General features: G+C 45.8%; 1 protein-coding gene across 6 annotated transcripts in view; it reads left to right on the forward strand.

Moving 5' to 3' along the window:
* LAMA2 (laminin subunit alpha 2) overlaps positions 1 to 18,334 on the forward strand; it is a 1,447,346-nt gene that overhangs the window by 163,818 nt on the left and 1,265,194 nt on the right. For all 6 annotated transcript variants that reach the window (XM_073676060.1, XM_073676058.1, XM_073676059.1 and 3 more), the window contains exon 2: positions 4,841 to 5,011. In XM_073676060.1, coding sequence (XP_073532161.1) covers positions 4,841 to 5,011 — 171 coding nt within the window. The remainder of the gene's footprint in view (positions 1 to 4,840; positions 5,012 to 18,334) is intronic.

The following is an 18,334-nucleotide window of genomic DNA, read 5'->3' on the forward strand; positions in this document are numbered from 1 at the left end:
ATCATCCTCCCATAAAAGAGAGGTATCGACCCGTACCCCCTGCACATTACCAACACGCCAAGGGGATGCTTAGAGACATGAAGGAGGCTGGGGTAATCCGGGATAGCTGTAGCCCCTGGGCAGCCCCACTAGTTTTAGTCAAAAAGAAAGACAACACCATGAGGATGTGTGTAGATTACCGGAAAATCAACCGTATCACACACAAGGATGCGTACCCCTTACCAAGGATAGAGGAGTCATTGGCTGCTTTAAGATCTGCTAACTTCTTCTCTACCTTGGATCTCACTAGCGGGTACTGGCAGGTTCCTGTAGCAGAGGCGGACCGGGAGAAGACCGCATTCACCACCCCGATGGGACTTAGCGAGTTCACCTGCATGCCGTTCGGACTCTGCAACGCCCCAGGAACCTTCCAACGATTAATGGAGTGCTGTCTGGGCCACAGAAACTTCGAGACGGTCCTGTTGTACCTGGACGATGTCATCGTATACTCCAAAACTTATGAGGACCACCTGAAACACCTGGCGGAGGTGTTCGAAGCTCTGGCGAGTTACGGCCTAAAGGTGAAACCCTCCAAGTGTCACCTCCTGAAACCAAAGGTGCAATACCTGGGACACGTGGTGAGCGCTGACGGAGTGGCTCCCGACCCCGATAAGATCACCGCAATTAAGGGATGGCCAAGCCCCTCCAGCGTAAAAGAAGTGCGGCAGTTCCTAGGGTTGGTAGGCTACTACCGAAGGTTTATTCCCGGTTTCACCAAAAAGGCAGCACCTATGCAGGACCTCCTGATAGGCCAGTCCCGGAAGGCCAAGAACCAGAAGCCGCCCTTCAAATGGGAAGAGCTAGAAGAAGAGTCCTTCCGCCAGCTGAAGATGGCCCTCACGGGGGATGAAATCTTGGCGTACCCGGACTATAGCCAGCCCTTCATCCTCTACACCGACGCCAGTAACATCGGGCTAGGAGCCGTACTGTCCCAGATTCAGCAGGGGAGAGAACGAGTAATCTCCTATGCCAGCCGAAAACTGCGACCCACCGAAAGGAACCCCGAAAATTACAGCTCATTTAAGCTAGAGTTCCTGGCCGTGGTATGGGCAGTCACCGAGCGCTTTAGGCATTACCTCGCTTCTTCCCGGTTCACCGTATACACGGATAACAACCCGCTGACACACCTGGACACGGCAAGACTCGGTGCCCTGGAGCAGAGGTGGATGGCCCGTCTGTCCAACTACGAGTTCACAATTAAATACCGGGCAGGGCGCTCCAATACCAACGCGGACGCCCTGTCCAGGATGCCCAACCTGCCAGACGGAGGAGAAGATCCGGAGGGACTGGAAGAAGTTGAACTCCCTGCGTTCCACCGTCATGGGACTATCCAGTATTCCCACCGGGTAAGGAGTAAGCAGGCTGCTACGTTGAACCCCTTACCTCACTACAACTGGGCGGAAACGCAAGACAGCGACCCTGCCGTCCGACTGGTGAAGGAGATGCTGACTCGCCCGGAGGCTAGCCTGGAATCAGACGCTCCAGAGGAAGCCAAACAACTATGGGCAGAGAAGAGTCGACTGTTCCTTTACAAGGGGAAGTTGTGCCGCAGAATGGTTAACTCCAGGACGCATGAACTACTCTGGCAAGTAGTGGTGCCACGAAGAGACGCAGCCATGGTGATGGAGGCATACCACGACGGAGCTGGACACTTCGGGTGGAAAAAGCTGGAGTTCCTGCTGCGCGAGCGGTTCCACTGGGTAGGCATGAGGGGAACCATCGAGAAGTGGTGCAGAGACTGTGGCCCGTGCAATCTGAGAAGGAAGGACCGGGCCAGCCAGAAGACTCCCCTGCAGTCCATCGTCACCCGGCAACCGTTGGAACTGGTAGCCTTGGATCATGTAAAACTGACCCCCAGCAGAAGTGGCTACGTCTACGCGTTAACCATCGTGGATCATTACTCCCGGTTTTTGGTTGTCGTCCCCGTCAAGGACTTAACGGCTCGAACAGCAGCTAGAGCCTTCCAGCAGCACTTTTGCCGTCCACACGGGTACCCGGACCAAGTGCTGACGGACCAGGGACCTGCCTTTGAAGCGGAGGTCTTCCAGGAATTCTGCAATCTGTATGGCTGCCGGAAGATAAGGACGACACCCTACCATCCGCAAACTAATGGACTTTGTGAGAAAATGAACCAGGTGGTAATGGATCTTCTAAAAACGTTGCCCCTGGAAGAACGCAGTCTGTGGCCTGAGAAGTTGCCCGATCTGGTGGACCTATACAACCACATCCCGGTAGGTTCCACCAACTGTACCCCGGCTTACCTAATGAGGGCAAGACCTGGTAAGTTACCTGTTGACCTGGAAATGGGAGTCCTGACGCCCAAGGACACTTCACCAGAAACGGACTGGGACACAGAGAGGCAGCAGCAGTACCGGAAAGTACAGGAGAGCGTGGAGCGAAGTCTCTGTCAGGCTAGGGAAAGACAAGAGAAGACTTACAACCAGTATGCTCCCGCTGTTCCCCTGGTACCCGGAGAGCAGGTCTTGAAGAGGAAGAGACGGCTCCACAAGTTGGACGACCAGTGGGAGAAGGACCCGTACACCGTACTGCCCTCAAGCCACGAGAACCCGAAGGTCTGTACCATCAGTAAAGACGGAGGGGAAACCACAGCCATTGTATCCCGGGACCACCTGAAGAAGTGCCCCGAACAACTGAGGAACCCTGAGGAGGAACAGGAAGACCATCGACCCGTGGAAGAAAGGGAAGATATGGTTAGTACCGTGCTCGGGGACTTCCCTCGGTCTTGGACTCAAGTCAATGGTGCAGTTGTGGTACCCGTACTCACCTTCCTCCAACCATCATCCCAAGAACCTACGGAGCAACGGGTAGAGCTGGAAGAGCAGCCGGTCCAGGAGGCAGAAGACTCCACCCAAGCGGAACAGGAGAATCCACCCTCTGCTTATAGTGAGCCTGCCGTACCCCTAGTGAGACAAAGAGCCGGTAGACAGCTGCCCAGTTTACCCTTGACAGCTCCTACACCCTGTAGTTCAGGGCCAGACAGTCAGCTCCGTAGGTCCACTAGGGCCACTAGAGGCCAGTTACCCGCACGTTGGAGGATCTAAATGTTTAAGTTGTTTTACAATGTTTACCTGTTTATTGTTGCTTGTGTGTAATTTTGTGTTTCTAGTTGTTTTTAGGAGTCTTCGGTGGATTTACCGGGAATCCTTTGTATATAGTTGGAGCGTAACCCAGGATGGACTAGAGACTGTTAAGGACTCGGGGTAGGACAGACCCCTACCTGGTTACGTCTCCCTGTGTTGGTGAAATGGACACCTTTGCTTTTCTTCAAAGACTGCACCCGGTTGCGGACATCCGTGACCATCTTATTGTGTTTCCTTATTGTATTTTATTGTTCTTTGATATACCTTGTTATATTTTTCTAAAAAGTGTTTAGTCCCGGAGTACTAAATTTCACTAGGGGGGAGTGTGACACCCCAGGGGTCTGGTTGTCACAGTGATAGAGATATTACGTCTGAGAGCAGGTGGGAGGTCCTTTGGTCAGGGATCCTGTGCATGCCACACCTCCTGCCCAGCCTTGGGAGGGGAAGAACTTCCCCTGTATAAACCCGGGGCTGAGGCAGGGTTAGTGAGTCCAGGAAGAGTAGAGACAAGAGCAGCATAGGAAGCAGCAGAGTCACAAGGAGTCAGGGGCTGGCAGCTAAAGAGCTCGCCCTGACTAAGAAGATTCTTTACCGGACCCGGAGTCCGAGGCTGTGGGGACTAACTTCTACCCAGCAGCAGAATCCGTCAGGCAGGGGATTTCAGGTCCCCTGGCCCAGAAGCCCGAAGGCCCGGTCACACGCGTGGGACCAGCACCGCCATCGTGGAGCGGAAGCCATTAGAAGGCCCCGAGTCACCGGCCATACGGGTGAGCACCACACGGTACACTCAGGGACGTGGGCTACTTACATCAGCTTCTAGCAAGGTAGCCAGAAGAGTGCAGTCAGCTTGGGAGGCCTACAACTACGCCTGGCCAGGGGAGATCCCATCTGCTCAAGGACTGACCAGGCCCCGTTCGCTAGCAAGTACTCCGGGAGGGTCTATCGTTGTTACCAGTAAAGACCCTGAACGCTACCATACCGTCTCTGAGTGGTTCCTGCTACCCCCATCATCCACGTCGGCTGCCCTGAGGCCATACCCCTCCCGTTGGGGGTTATACTATCACGCTGCACCATCCTTCCACCGGCCTCAGCGGTCTGCCCTGCAGCAGCAGCCCCCTGGCTGCATTCAACGGGTGGCGTAGTCATCAACCATTTTCTACCGCTAACAGACTGCCGTCCAGTTTGACTCCCTGGGCACGGACCGGGTCACCGCCACGAGACTACAACCCTAAACAGATCCGGCTCCGGGTAAGCTCCCGCGTGCGCAACGCAGCGCGACACAGGCCCAGGGGCGCGTCATTGATGTTTCAAGACATTTTATCTCATTGATGTGGGATAACCCAAAAGTTACAGTGCAACAAAACTAAAGTAGAATGAGCTATACTGAACTGAATAGTCAATTCTAGAACCAATTTCAAGTGATCCTTAGTGGGCAGCGCAGTATTGCCAAGTAAATCTGTCAGTACAGAACAGCTGCTTAAATTGCTATTTTGAGAACAGTTCTCTGTTTTAAGCCATTTTCGTTAAAAAAACCCACATTGACTTTATCCCTGAAGGAATTCCTTGCTGAGTTTCAATATAGCTGATTTTTTTTTTCGCAAAGTTACAATGTTAGAAGAAAATTGGTGGAAGTTTCTTTGTGTTAGTAATCTCAATAGAAAAGACTCCTTTTAATCAAATTGTTTTCTTTTTTTTTTTAGGATTGTTTCCTGCCGTTCTCAATCTTGCTTCTAACGCCATAATAACAGCAAATGCCACCTGTGGTGAAAATGGAGCAGAAATGTATTGCAAGTTAGTAGAGCATGTTCATGGGCAGCCTGTTAGACATCCTCAGTGCCGTAGCTGTGATCAGAATTCCCTGGATAAAAACCGTAGGTTTCACTCTTGATTATTTGTATGTTTCACTATGATATGTTGTATAAAACACTCAGCAATACTTTATACAATTTTGCTTCTTTCTATTCTAAAACGCAAACATGAGTCCAAAACGGAGAAAACCACACACTACATAAAATATATTAAAACATTGTCTCTATTGATACAATGAATCGGACTTATCAATACATCCCATTGGACAAATTGTGGCTGACTGCAATAATTTGATGCCTTAGAAACATTTATTAACATATTGCACCACTCATAAGCCTGAATCAAGCTCTGTACCATATCTGATTCCTCAATAGTGTTGAGCCACCACCGTAGTGTTCGAGTTCTGTTCGGTTCGTCGAACACCTGTATGTTCGCCGAACTGTTCGTCGAACTGTTCGTCGAACACCTTCAAACACCGTTAAAACCAATGGCAGGCAAACAAAAACACATAAAAACACATAGAAAACAGCTTCAAAGGTGTCCAAAAGCTGACAAACTGCTCAGAAGACACAACTAACACATGGAAAAGTGACAAGTACATATAGTCATGCGAAAAGAAAAGAGGTGGAGGAGTAAAAGGAGGGGGAGACACAGATATAGGCATGTCATGCCCTTCTAAAACCAAAAAAGTGTGAAGCCGACACGGCCAGTCCGTTCTTGCCCGTGCGACCTCCGTATCGCCGGGTTTGTGCCAGAGCCGCGGTGGACCCTGACGGCCAGCCCCCCTCTCCCAATACTGGTGCCTGTCCGCTGGTGGGTCGAGCGAGCCTCCCTGCGGTGGAGGCAGGTCTAATCTTTTTAATTTAAATTGTCTCTCTTACTTGAATGAGTACACTTTAAATCCTTTTACAAGGATCTATTGGAGGGCAAGTCTCATGCCAGCAGCCGCGTAATTCCAGCTCCAGTAGCGTCCACTAAAGCTGCTGCAGTTAAAAAACTTTTATAAGGATCGAGCTTGGCGGTCCACCGCAAGGCGTCCTACCGCCAGTCCCAGCCCCTGTGCCTTGGGGTGCCTCCCCGATGCTCTTCACTGAGTGTCCCGGGGGCCCGAACCATTTTCTTTGAAAAAATTAAGTGTCCAAACTACAGGTGGTGTAGCTTGCTTAACAGCTGGGATAATCTGCTGACTAGCAGACACTGCTACTAGGCACAAAGTATTTCCTGGGCTAGATGCAGTTAAAAAGTTGTAATTAGATACTCTCATTGGATGCTGAGAAAGCATTCCATAGAGTCTCCTGGCACGCCATATATTATTCTCTTAAAAAGCTTGGGGTAGGGGACTAGGGGACCCTTTTATAGGCAAAATCAAGGCCCTGTATCGCAATACGTCACCTAGGCTGAAGATAAATGGAACATTTTCATCACCTTTCATAATCACCAATGGGACATGGCAGGGATGTCCTCTGTCCCCTCTCTTATACATCCTAGTGACAGAGCACCTGCTCTCATCAATTCGCCATAACCCCAATATTAGGTGGATTGATGTGGGAGGCATTGAGTACAAGTGCTCTGCATTTGCTGATGATGTCCTAGTATATATCACTCAATCACATATATCCATCCCTGCTGTTATGGCTGAAATAGATCACTTTGTTACATGGTCAAATTTTAAAATCAATGCAGCGAAGTCTGAGGCCCTCGATGTCTCCCTCCCCAAATCCATACAGGATTCCATCCAGTCCAACTTTCCCTCTGCCTGGCCCTCACAGGGTATCAAATACTTAGGAATTCGTATTCATAGAGACCTCTAATGTCTATGTTATCTTAATTTTGGGCCCCTTATTGAACAACTCCATAGAGACCACGGTTGGCAAGTTAGAACTGTAAGATTCACTACGTGAACCACTGGTGTTTTGTGGAAAAGCACATGTACACTGTGTTCCAAATTATTATGCAAAAAGTGTTTTGGAGTGATAAGGTAAGAATTTTTTTGTTAGACAGTTAAACTCATTGATGGTGATGTGTGTCAGGGCTCTTTATATCACTGTAAGCAATTGCAGACACCTGTGCTAATTTAGTTTGGCAGGTGTGTCCAATGAAAGGCAAGACTACTTAAAAAGGCTGTCCCACATTATTAAGCAGCCTACATTTTCTGCCAAAATGGGAAAGAAAAAGGATGTGTCGGCTGCTGAGAATCAAAAAATTGTGGAGTGTTTAGGTCAAGGCATGACTACAATCAACATTGCCAAGACACTACATCCTGATCATCGCACAATCAAGAAGTATGTAGCTGATTCACAGTACACACGTGTGCGTGCTGATAAGGGAAAATTGAGGACTCTTTCCTACAGGCAATTACATCAGGTTAAAAGAGCAGCGGCAAAAAAGCCTTGTCATAGCAGCAGACAAGTTTTTGAAGCGGCTGGTGCCTCCAACATCCCACGAACAGCAAGATGCAGGGTCCTTCAGAGGTTTGCAGCTGTGCGTAAGCCATCCTGTCGACCTCCTCTATCCACTGTACACAAGCAGAAACGGCTCCAGTGGGCCAAACAATACATGAAGACTGACTTCAAAACTGTTTTGTTCACCGATGAGTGCCGTGCAACGCTCTATGGTCCAGATGAATGGAGTGGAGGATGGCTGGTTGATGGACACCCCACGCAAACACGGCTACAGAGCCATCAAGGAGGAGGTGGAGTAATGTTTTGGGCTGGAATCATGGGGAGAGAGATTGTCGGCACCTTTAGGATCCCTGAAGGGGTAAAGATGAACTCCATAATGTATGTAGAGTTTCTCAAACAGTACTTCCTGCCATGGTTCAAGAAGAAGAACCGTGTATTCCGCAGCAAGATCATTTTCATGCATGATAATGCACCGTCTCATGCTGCACATAACACATCTGCATCTCTGGCTGATATGGGCATAAAAGGGGACAAACTTATGGTGTGGCACCCATGCTCCCCTGACCTCAACCCCATTGAGAACCTCTGGAGCATCATCAAAAGGAGTGTCTATGATGGCAGGAGGCAGTTCACATCTAAGCAACATCTCTGGGAGGATATTCTGTCCTCATGCAAAACAATTGAAGCAGAAACCATCCAAAACCTGACAAATTCAATGGACGAGAGAGTTCAGAAGCTCCTTTCGAACAAGGGGTCCTATGTGCAAATGTAACATCACCTAGAATAAAATTTTGAGATGAAAACTGTTTGATTTCAGTTTCTAATAACCTGCTAATGCTTATAATTTCAAAAATGACCATTTTTTTGTTCTTTATTAAAATGAAAAGGTTGACCGAAGAGTGTGGGGGACCTAAAAGTGTGGCAACCCAGTAGTCAGGATTATTTCGAATTCTGACAATCTGAGGGTCATGTTGCAGGTAGTGCAGCAAGAAGGCACTCATGTGTCTTGCACATCTAGGAGCCCCAAAATTATTTTCCAGGATAGATGCAGCTAAAAATTATTATTAATTTGAAAGCTGGTGGAGGTTAGTATAGATGGCCTAATAGAATCAGTACTGCAAACTGCTACAAGGCTCAAATTATTTTCCAGCCAAGGTACAGATAAACATGATTAGTAATTTTAAATCTGGTGGAGTTTAGTATAGATGGCCTAATAGAATCAGTACTGCACACTGCTACAAGGCCCAAATTATTTTCCAGCCAAGATACAGATAAACATGATTAGTAATTTGAAAGCTTAAAACGGTTGTTGAGGTGATTTTAACAAATCATCAAGCCTTTACTCTCCCCAGGATGACAGAGGGGTAGAAAAGTCGTTTCGGATCCATGATTTGTTCATCTTTATGAACGTGAGTCTGCCTACATTATCAGGGGAGAGCCGCATGCGCTTATCTGTCAGCACACCACCAGCAGTGCTGAACACACGTTCAGACAGAACGCTGGCTGCGGGGCATGACAAGATCTCCAAGGTGTAAGTGGCGAGCTCCGCGCATTTATCCAGATTGGAAGCCCAAAAAGAGCCAGGGTCCAGTGACACAGTCATGGCTTCAATGTTTACTTGGAGATACTCCTGTACCATCGTCTCTAGGCGTTGACTATGTGTCAGACTTCTTGTCTCCTGTGGCCTTGCAAAGGATGGGCTAAAAAAGTGGTGAAATGATTCCGCAAAATTGATGTTACCAGCAGATACTGTGTTTCTGTTACGTTTTGAGTGCTGAACACTCGACGGTCCCACGGTTGGCAAGTTGGAACTGTGAGATTCACTACGTGCACCACTAGTGTTTTGTGGAAAAGCACATGTAAGATTCTGCAACAGTCTCTGCTTATACTCCTGCATGTGTGCATCTCTTTCTATGGCAGGAATAATTTCTGCAAATTTACTTTTGTATCAGGGATCTAAGAGTGTGGCAACCCAGTAGTCAGGATTATTTCTAATTCTGACAATTCGAGGGTCATGTTGCAGATAGTGCAGCAAGAAGGCACTCATGTGTCTTGCGCATCCAGGAGCACCAAGTCCCTGTTGTGTTGGTGGCGAGGTAACAATCATGCTTCCTTCCTCTGCCCTCTCCCTCCAACCTCGCACAACAGAAATGTGATCAAGGTCTCCCTCATCTGATGAGTCTTCCATCAGTTTGTCCTCCACTTCTTCCTGGGCTCCTGCACCTTCCTCACTAGTTTGGCTGCCACCATTTGCCCTGGTAAAACCATCTCCCCCACCCTCACATGCCTGCCGCCTTGGTGCTGCCGACCGTCTGGACCTTGCAGATGTTAGCCCTTCCGCATACAACTCCTCCTCCTCTACTTCCTCCACCTCCTCTTGTGCCACCACCTGACTCCAAATTCTGTTTAACATGTGCTCCAGCATGTAAATCACCGGAATAGTCATGCTGATAATGGCATCGTCAGCACTAAACATCTTCGTCGCCATTTCAAAACTGTGCAGAAGGGTGCATAGGTCCCTGATCTGAGACCACTCCTCCAGCGTGATTTGCCCCACCTCTGGATCTCATTGGCCCAGGCTATACGTCAGAACGTATAGCACCAGGGCTTGTCGGTGCTGCCACATTCGCTGCAGCATGTGCAGAGTTAAATTCCACCGGGTAGGCACATCGCATTTTAGCTGGTGAAGTGGCAGGCCCAACGACTTCTGTAGAGATGTAAGTCGCTGAGCTGCGGGATGCGAATGGCGGAAGTGAGCACACAGCGACCGTACCCTCTGCAGAAGGCCATCTACTCCGGGATAGTGGGCTAAAAATTGCTGGACAACCAGGTTCAACACGTGAGCCATACAAGGCACGTGTGTGACATTGCCCCGACGAAGGGCCGCACCCAGGTTTGCAGTATTGTCGCACACGGCCTTCCCTGGTTTCAGGTCCAGTGGAGACAACCATTCATGAAACTAGTTCTCCAGAGCTGACCACAACTCCTCAGCTGTGTGACTCACATTTTCCAGACATTTCAAAGTAAAAACCGCCTGATGACGTTGAGCCCTGCTGCCAGCATAGTAAGGAGGTGTGCAGGATCCCTTCTGCACAGTTAGAAAGCTTGTGGCATGACCAGACAGGCTTTGGGTGCAGGTGGAGGACCGAGAGGAGGTTGAGGAGGCAGAAGCAGTGGAGGAACTTCGAGATAAAGAGGATTGACGCACAACTCGTGGGGACCGCAAGACTTGGACAGCAGCCCCTTGTCCTGCTGTCACCATAGTTACCCAGTGCCCAGTCAGCGACATGTAACGCCCCTGTCCATGCCTACTCGTCCAAGTGTCTGTGGTGAAGTGCACCCTGTCACACACAGTGTTTCTCAAAGAAGCGGTGATATTGTGAGCGACATGCTGGTGGAGCGCAGGCACACCTTTCTTTGAGAAGTAGTGCCGACTGGGCATCTGGTACTGGGGCACTGCGATGGACATAAGGTCTTGAAAATCCTCTGTGTCCACCAGGCAGAAAGGCAGCATTTCTGTAGCCAAGAGCTTGCAGATGGTGAAATTCAACCTCTTAGCTTTCTCATGGCTAGGAGGAAATGGTCTTTTACTTGTCCACATCTGAGGGACCGAGGGCTGGCTGTTGTGCTTAGACGGGGTTGAGAAGGGTGTCCCCAGCAAACTGCCAGTCTGTGAGGAAGATGCAGCCGAACATGTTAGGTTGCCTTGATCCAAAGGTGGTGCTATCGATGTCGGACAGCGCTGAACACCAGCTGGTGTTTCTACCTACAAAGAAAATGATGACCTGCCAATCACGCTGGCTGTTGTTGGTAAAGAGGTGGCAGGTCTGAGTCCCAAAACAAGTGTGACTGCTGTCCCCCCAGTCACAGAGGATGAAGAGGCCACGGATGCACAAGATGTGGCAGACAGTGATTGGCCCGGCCGGCTAGGCCGCATTGTAGCACCGTGAGCTTCCCACTGCAACTTATGCTTCATATCCATGTGCCGGTTCATGCATGAAGTACCCAAACAATGTATTTTTTGGCCTCTACTTAGCTTTTGCTGACAAATGTTACAGATAACACGAGTTGGGTCATCCTTTTCGATCTGAAAAAATGCCCAGGCTATGCAAGGCTTAGCACCCATGCGACCTGAAGAGCCACCATGACTTGTGGTCAGAGGCAGAGTTGTTTTTGAGGAAGCAGTTGTTGACGTGCTTCCAGTACTACATCTCTGTCCAGGAAGGCGCAACCTGACCTCGTCGTTATTAGCATCCTCCTCCACCTCCTCTGCTGACCTCATCGACTGGCTGACTGTGGGTTGACAGTAAGTGGGAACTCCAACCTCGTCATCATCACCCCTTGTGTTATCACACCCGTCGTCCTCAGAGCCAACATCTTCCTGCCCTGACAAAAAACTCAAGTTGTCGCTGCAATCATGTATTTGAGACTCATCATCGTCTTCCTCATTGTCTCCACCAACAGGAGTTACAGTTTGGGAACGAGGGTCTACATTATGGTCAGAACCTTCTGCGTCTTGTCCTGGATCCAACTCATAAAGATTCTGGGCATCAGTGCACATCATTTCCTCGTCTGGATTCACAGAAGCTCTGGAGCCGACCTCTGATTCCCAGGCTATAGTATGAGTAAACAGCTCTGCAGACTCAACCATCTGTTCTACCCCATATTCAGACGGGCAGCTGGAGACTTGGGAGCTGTGAGGAAGCAAGTGCAATTGGGGTGACACCTCTGAGGACTGGAGTATTTGTGATGTTGAAGTTGAGGTGGAGGAGAGCCCACTTAAAGGAGAACTTGATATCCGTTGAAGCATCTGCTGTTTTTGTGCCTCATCTGGAATTTGAAGCGATTGGCGTGGCTGTAAGAAAGGGATCTTATCACATTGTCCGCTAAAAGAAGTAGACATCTTAGTTTGGCTGGAAGATCGTCTTTCTTCTGCAGATGTTACTGTTGCTTTAACACCTACCCCACACACAACCTTTTTTTCCCTTCCCAACACGCCTATTCCCCTTTCCACCAGCAGCAGGCCTTTTTCCACTCATTTTGGTGGTTAACTAATTGACAACTCTGGAGTTGTTTGCACAAAAAACAATGGATGGGAACCGAGCAGAGCTGAGTGGCCAAACTGTGGTATTAGCCCAAAAGTATTGGCTGGGTTAGATGCAGAAAAAAATTATATTGGATTTGCAAACTGGTGGAGGTTAGTATAGATGGACTAATAGAACAAGTCCCACATACTGCTTCAAGCAGAAATATTTTTTCAGAGCTAGATGCAGATAAAAAATTATATTGAATTTGCAACCTGGTGGAGGTTAGTATAGATGGACTAATAGAACAAGTCCCACACACTGCTACAAGCCGAAATATTTTTTCAGAGCTAGATGCAGAAAAAAATTATATTGAATTTGCAACCTGGTGGAGGTTAGTATAGATGGACTAATAGAACAAGTCCCACACACTGCTACAAGCCGAATTATTTTTTCAGAGCTAGATGCAGATAAAAAATTATATTGAATTTGCAACCTGGTGGAGGTTAGTATAGATGGACTAATAGAAAAAGTCCCACAGACTGCTACAAGCCGAAATATTTTTTCAGAGCTAGATGCAGGAAAAAATTATATTGAATTTGCAACCTGGTGGAGGTTAGCATAGATGGACGAATAGAACAAGTCCCACACACTGCTACAAGCCGAAATATTTTTTCAGAGCTAGATGCAGAAAAAAAATATATTGAATTTGCAACCTGGTGGAGGTTAGTATAGATGGACTAATAGAACAAGTCCCACACACTGCTACAAGCCGAAATATTTTTTCAGAGCTAGATGCAGAAAAAAATTATATTGAATTTGTAACCTGGCGGAGGTTAATATAGATGGACTAATAGAACTAGTCCCACACACTGCTACAAGCCGAAATATTTTTTCAGAGCTAGATGCAGAAAAAAATTATATTGAATTTGCAACCTGGTGGAGGTTAGTATAGATGGACTAATACAACAAGTCCCACACACTGCTACAAGCCGAAATATTTTTTCACAGCTAGATGCAGAAAAAAATTATATTGAATTTGCAACCTGGTGGAGGTTAGTATAGATGGACTAATAGAACAAGTCCCACACACTGCTACAAGCCTAAATATTTTTTCAGAGCTAGATGCAGAAAAAAATTATATTGAATTTGCAACCTGGTGGAGATTAGTATAGATGGACTAATAGAACAAGTCCCACACACTGCTACAAGTCGAAATATTTTTTCAGAGCTCGATGCAGATAAAAATTATATTGAATTTGCAACCTGGTGGAGGTTAGTATAGATGGACTAATAGAACAAGTCCCACACACTGCTACAAGCCGAAATATTTTTTCAGAGCTAGATGCAGATAAAAATTATATTGAAATTGCAACCTGGTGGAGGTTAGTATAGATGGACTAATAGAACAAGTCCCACACACTGCTACTAGCCGAAATATTTTTTCAGAGCTAGATGCAGATAGAAATTATATTGAATTTGCAACCTGGTGGAGGTTAGTATAGTTGGACTAATAGAATGATGCTATGCCCAAAAGGTTTTACTTCACTAGGTACAGTAAAAAAATTTTTTATTCTATACACAGGTGGTGTAGCTTGCAACACAGATAGGCTATTCCACTGACTAACACACACTGCAAGAGGCCAAAAAGGATTTGCTTTGCTAGATTTATCCAAATGCTGTGAAAAAAACTTGCACAGCACTGGCACAGACCTGCCTGGCAAAAAGTGATAGGAACTGATGTAACCTAGTCCTGAAAAGGACTGCAATTACAATTAGTCTTTACTCCCAACCTATCTATTTAAGAGCACAGACCTGCCTGATAAAAGTCGTATGAAATGATGTAACCAAGTCCGAAAAAGGACTGCAATCACAACTATTCCCTACTCCCAAGCTATCTGTAGATTTGTGCGAAAATTGGCTTGAAATTAACAAAGTATAGCGCACACAGCAACAGCGGTGCCATCTAACACGCAGCTGCAGCAGTGAGAAAATGGTGGCGACGGGGAAAATGGCTGGGTCTTATAGGGCAAGGACATGTGACATACACTGCCAATGACACATGCCCTTGCTTGTGTGAAAAAAAGCAGTTCGCTCCGTGTGTGCGCTGCTGATAGGCTGACAGATTGCACCTCCCCACTGTAAATGCGGGAAAGAGAAAAAAAAATGGAGATCTTCATTATTCCTGCAGAGATCCATCCCCTGACCTTCCCCCCGCCCCGCTGTACACTCAAACTGCGTATTAACATTAATTTTCAGGATTTCTGAGAAAAAATCCAGTTATGATTTTGGTGCACGAACAGTTATCAAACATAACCTCGAACAGCCGAATTTTTTTAAATTGGTCGTGTTCGCCGAACGGCTCAAACACCGCCCAAAACAGCTCGAATTTGAGATTGGCGAACAGTTCGAGTCGAACATCGCTCATCTCTATTTCTCAACTCAATAAAGTCTCCAAGGGCTTCCAGGTTTATGTAAATAACACTATTGAATATTCGCCTTCCACAACAGATCAGTACTGTTTAGCGAGGAAACTGATATAGTTAATTGAAGACTATGCATATATTCACACGCTACAGGTTTACTGCACATATTTTTATGACTGTCCATTAATTTTATGGAGGATTGAAAATCTATGCACATGCTGTAGAAGAACCCCAACTGCATGGAATGTATGAACTGAAGTCATGATATTGCACTGGTATACAGTAGACCTATTAAGTATTAACCTAAGATCTTGGGTTCAATTTAAAGGTGACTTCTTTTGAGCTACAAAACTAATTTGCAAACATATGTACACACAGACGAGAGAATTAGGAAACTCCAATGGGACTTAAACAGTAGTGGAGGACACATGCCCCCAATCTTCCCCAACTTAGACAACGTTCACACTTTCAGTATTTAGTCAGTATTTTACATCAGTATTTGTATGTCAAAACCAGGAGTGGAACAATCAGAGGAAAAGTATAATAGAAACACGTCACCACTTCTGTATTTATCACCCACTCCTGATATTTTCTTACACATAGTGATGTAAAATACTGACCAAATACTGAATGTGTGAACGTGGCCTTGAACGGCACCTTTTTCTTTTCCCTCTATTTGGTATTTCAATTGTTGAACACATTGAAGTTATTGTAGCGTTACATAAACAAATAAAATGTGAAGCTGTTGTGTGGAATGAACGCAAGCCCATGCCAAGAGTTAATGAAGGATACGTTTCAAACCACATTAACTTCTCAGTATTGTCCTTATGGAAGATATAATTTCCACTTCATTTCAAACGCCATCAATTTGTCAGCGCCTCAAATTAATTAGGATTAAGTGTTCATAATAGAGATTAAAGTTGATTGTTGATTCATCTACCATTATTCATTTCTAATGCAACAGTACAATCCATTTGACCCAAGAAGATTGAAATGAAATTTTAAATGAAATTATATTTTGCATGATATTTCCAGTTTCTCTCTTCCAGTTTTAAAGCCCTATATTTAGGCCCCATATACATGATAATTTATACCCTGTACAGCCCAGTAGCAGTAATAATGCACTAAAAAGCACTACTGTAACCCTAGATACCTTTGGTGTCACAAAGAAGCATATTAAGGTTTATTTCTGCTAGGAGAATCGCAAATAATGTCTCCTGGAGCCCTAAGCCTACAATGTTCTGCCACAGTTCAGGTTTATGCATATGGGCTTGTTGTGTGCATGTGGTTATGATGAAAATTTTGATATAGGGTGACATATACTTGCTTTATATTTTAATAGTGGTGGCACTGTATAAACTGTATAAACTATTTCTTAATTTTGTCTTAATCTAGAGTTGGGAATATCTAGTCTTTTCCATTTATGGCAATACAAGATCAACAGATCTTACCATAATAGATAGTAGTATATAGATTTTTCCAGAATCTTAGCACTCTACATAAAGCATATGTAATGAACTGGTAGATTAAGAACAAAACATCAAATCAGTGTGTCTAGTAAGGCTGTGTGCCCACTATGCGTTTTTAAAGTGTTTTTGATGCGGAATTTCCGCAGCAGAAACGCTTTTAAAACGCTTGCTAATCCGTGCCCCATGATCCCCAATGAAAATCTGCATGTTCTGTGCCCATGCTGCGGAATTTTCTGCTGCGGAGAAATCTGCAGCATGTCCATAATTTGTGCGTTTCTGCCTGCGGATTTGATGTCCCAATGCATTTGAAAAACGCAAGTCAAATCCGCATGTAAAAACGCGTCAAAAACGCGTCAAAAACGCATGCAAAATCCGCAAGCGTTTTTGACTTAATACATGCAGAAACACTGCAGAAATTTTCTGCTTCATTTCTGCATCGTGGGCATATAGCCTAATACTCTGTCCAGGACATAATCAAAATACTTGCTGGTAAAAAAGTGCCATGCCATCTAGAAAATGTAAAATACTAACTTATATTTTTCAATATGATTTAGACAACAAATTGCCTAGTTTTTTTTTAAAAATAATCTACATTAGTTATGTTAGATAAGGACAAAAATATTTGAAAAATACTCCATAATTCGTCATGCTTCAATGACGTAATACAGTGGGGAAAATAAGTATTTGATACTCTGCCGATTTTGCAAGTTTTGCCACTTACAAAGAATGGAGAGGTCTGTATTTTTTATCGTAGGTACACTTCAACTGTGAGAGACAGAATATAAAAAAAAATTCAGAAAATCACATTGTATGATTTTTACATAATTAATTAGCATTTTATTGCATGAAATAAGTATTTGATACAATAGAAAAACAGAACTTAATATTTGGTACAGAAACCTTTATTTAAAATTACAGAGGTCAGATGTTTCCTGTAGTTCTTGACCAAGTTTGCACACCCTGCAGCAGGGATTTTGGCTCACTCCTCCATACAGATCTTCTCCAGATCTTTCTGGTTTCGGGGCTGTCGCTGGTCAACATTAAGTTTCAGCTCCCTCCAAAGATTTTCTATTGGGTTCAGGTCTGGAGACTGGCTAGGCAACTCCAGGACCTTGAAATGCTTCTTACGGAGCCACTCCTTAGTGTCCCTGGCTGTGTGTTTTGGGTCATTGTCATTCTGGAAGTCCCAGCCTCAACCCATCTTCAATGCTCTTACTGAGGGATACATAACCCCATCCCTCGTCCATTCAATACGGTGCTGTCATTCTGTCCCCTTGGCAGAAAAGCATCCCCAAAGAATGATGCTTTCCCCACCATGCTTCATGGTTGGGACAGTGTACTTTGGGTTGTGCTCATCCTTCTTCTTCCTCCAAACACTGCGAGTTTAGTTGATAACAAAAAGTTCTATTTTGGTCTCATCTTTCCACATGACCTTCTCCAAAGCCTCCTCTGGATGGGCTGTTCAATGGTGAGCTTAAAACGAGCCTGGACATCTGCTGGCATGAGCACGGGGACCTTGCGTGCTGTGCATTATTTTAATCCATGACAGCGTAGTGTGTTACCAATGGTAATGTTTGAGACTGTGGTCCCAGATTTTTTTCAGGTCATTGGCCAGGTCCGCCCATGTAGTTCTGGGCTGATTCCTGACTTTTCTCAGAATCATCCTTATTCCAGGAGGCGAGATCTTGCATGGAGCCTCAAATTGAGGAAGATTGACAGTCATCTTGTGTTTCTTCAATTTTCTAATAATTGCACCAACAGTTGTTGCCTTCTCACCAAGATGCTTGCCTAGTTTCTTGTAGCCCATCCTAGCCTTGTGCAGGTCTACAATTTTGTCCCTGGTGTCCTTAGACAGCTCTTTGGTCTTGGCCATGGTGGAGAGGTTGGAGTGTGATTGATTGAGTGTGTGGACAGGTGTCTTTTATACAGGTAATGAGTTCAAACAGGTGCAATTAATGCAGATAATGAGTGCAGAGAAAGAGGGCTTGTTAAGGAAAACCTAACAGGTCTGTGAGAGCCAGAATTCTTGCTATTTGGTAGGTGATCAAATACTTATTTCATGTA

The sequence above is a fragment of the Phyllobates terribilis genome, unplaced genomic scaffold (assembly GCF_046119375.1).
Source record: "Phyllobates terribilis strain yellow unplaced genomic scaffold, ASM4611937v1 Scaffold_3__8_contigs__length_932513732, whole genome shotgun sequence".
Lineage (NCBI taxonomy): Eukaryota > Metazoa > Chordata > Amphibia > Anura > Dendrobatidae > Phyllobates > Phyllobates terribilis.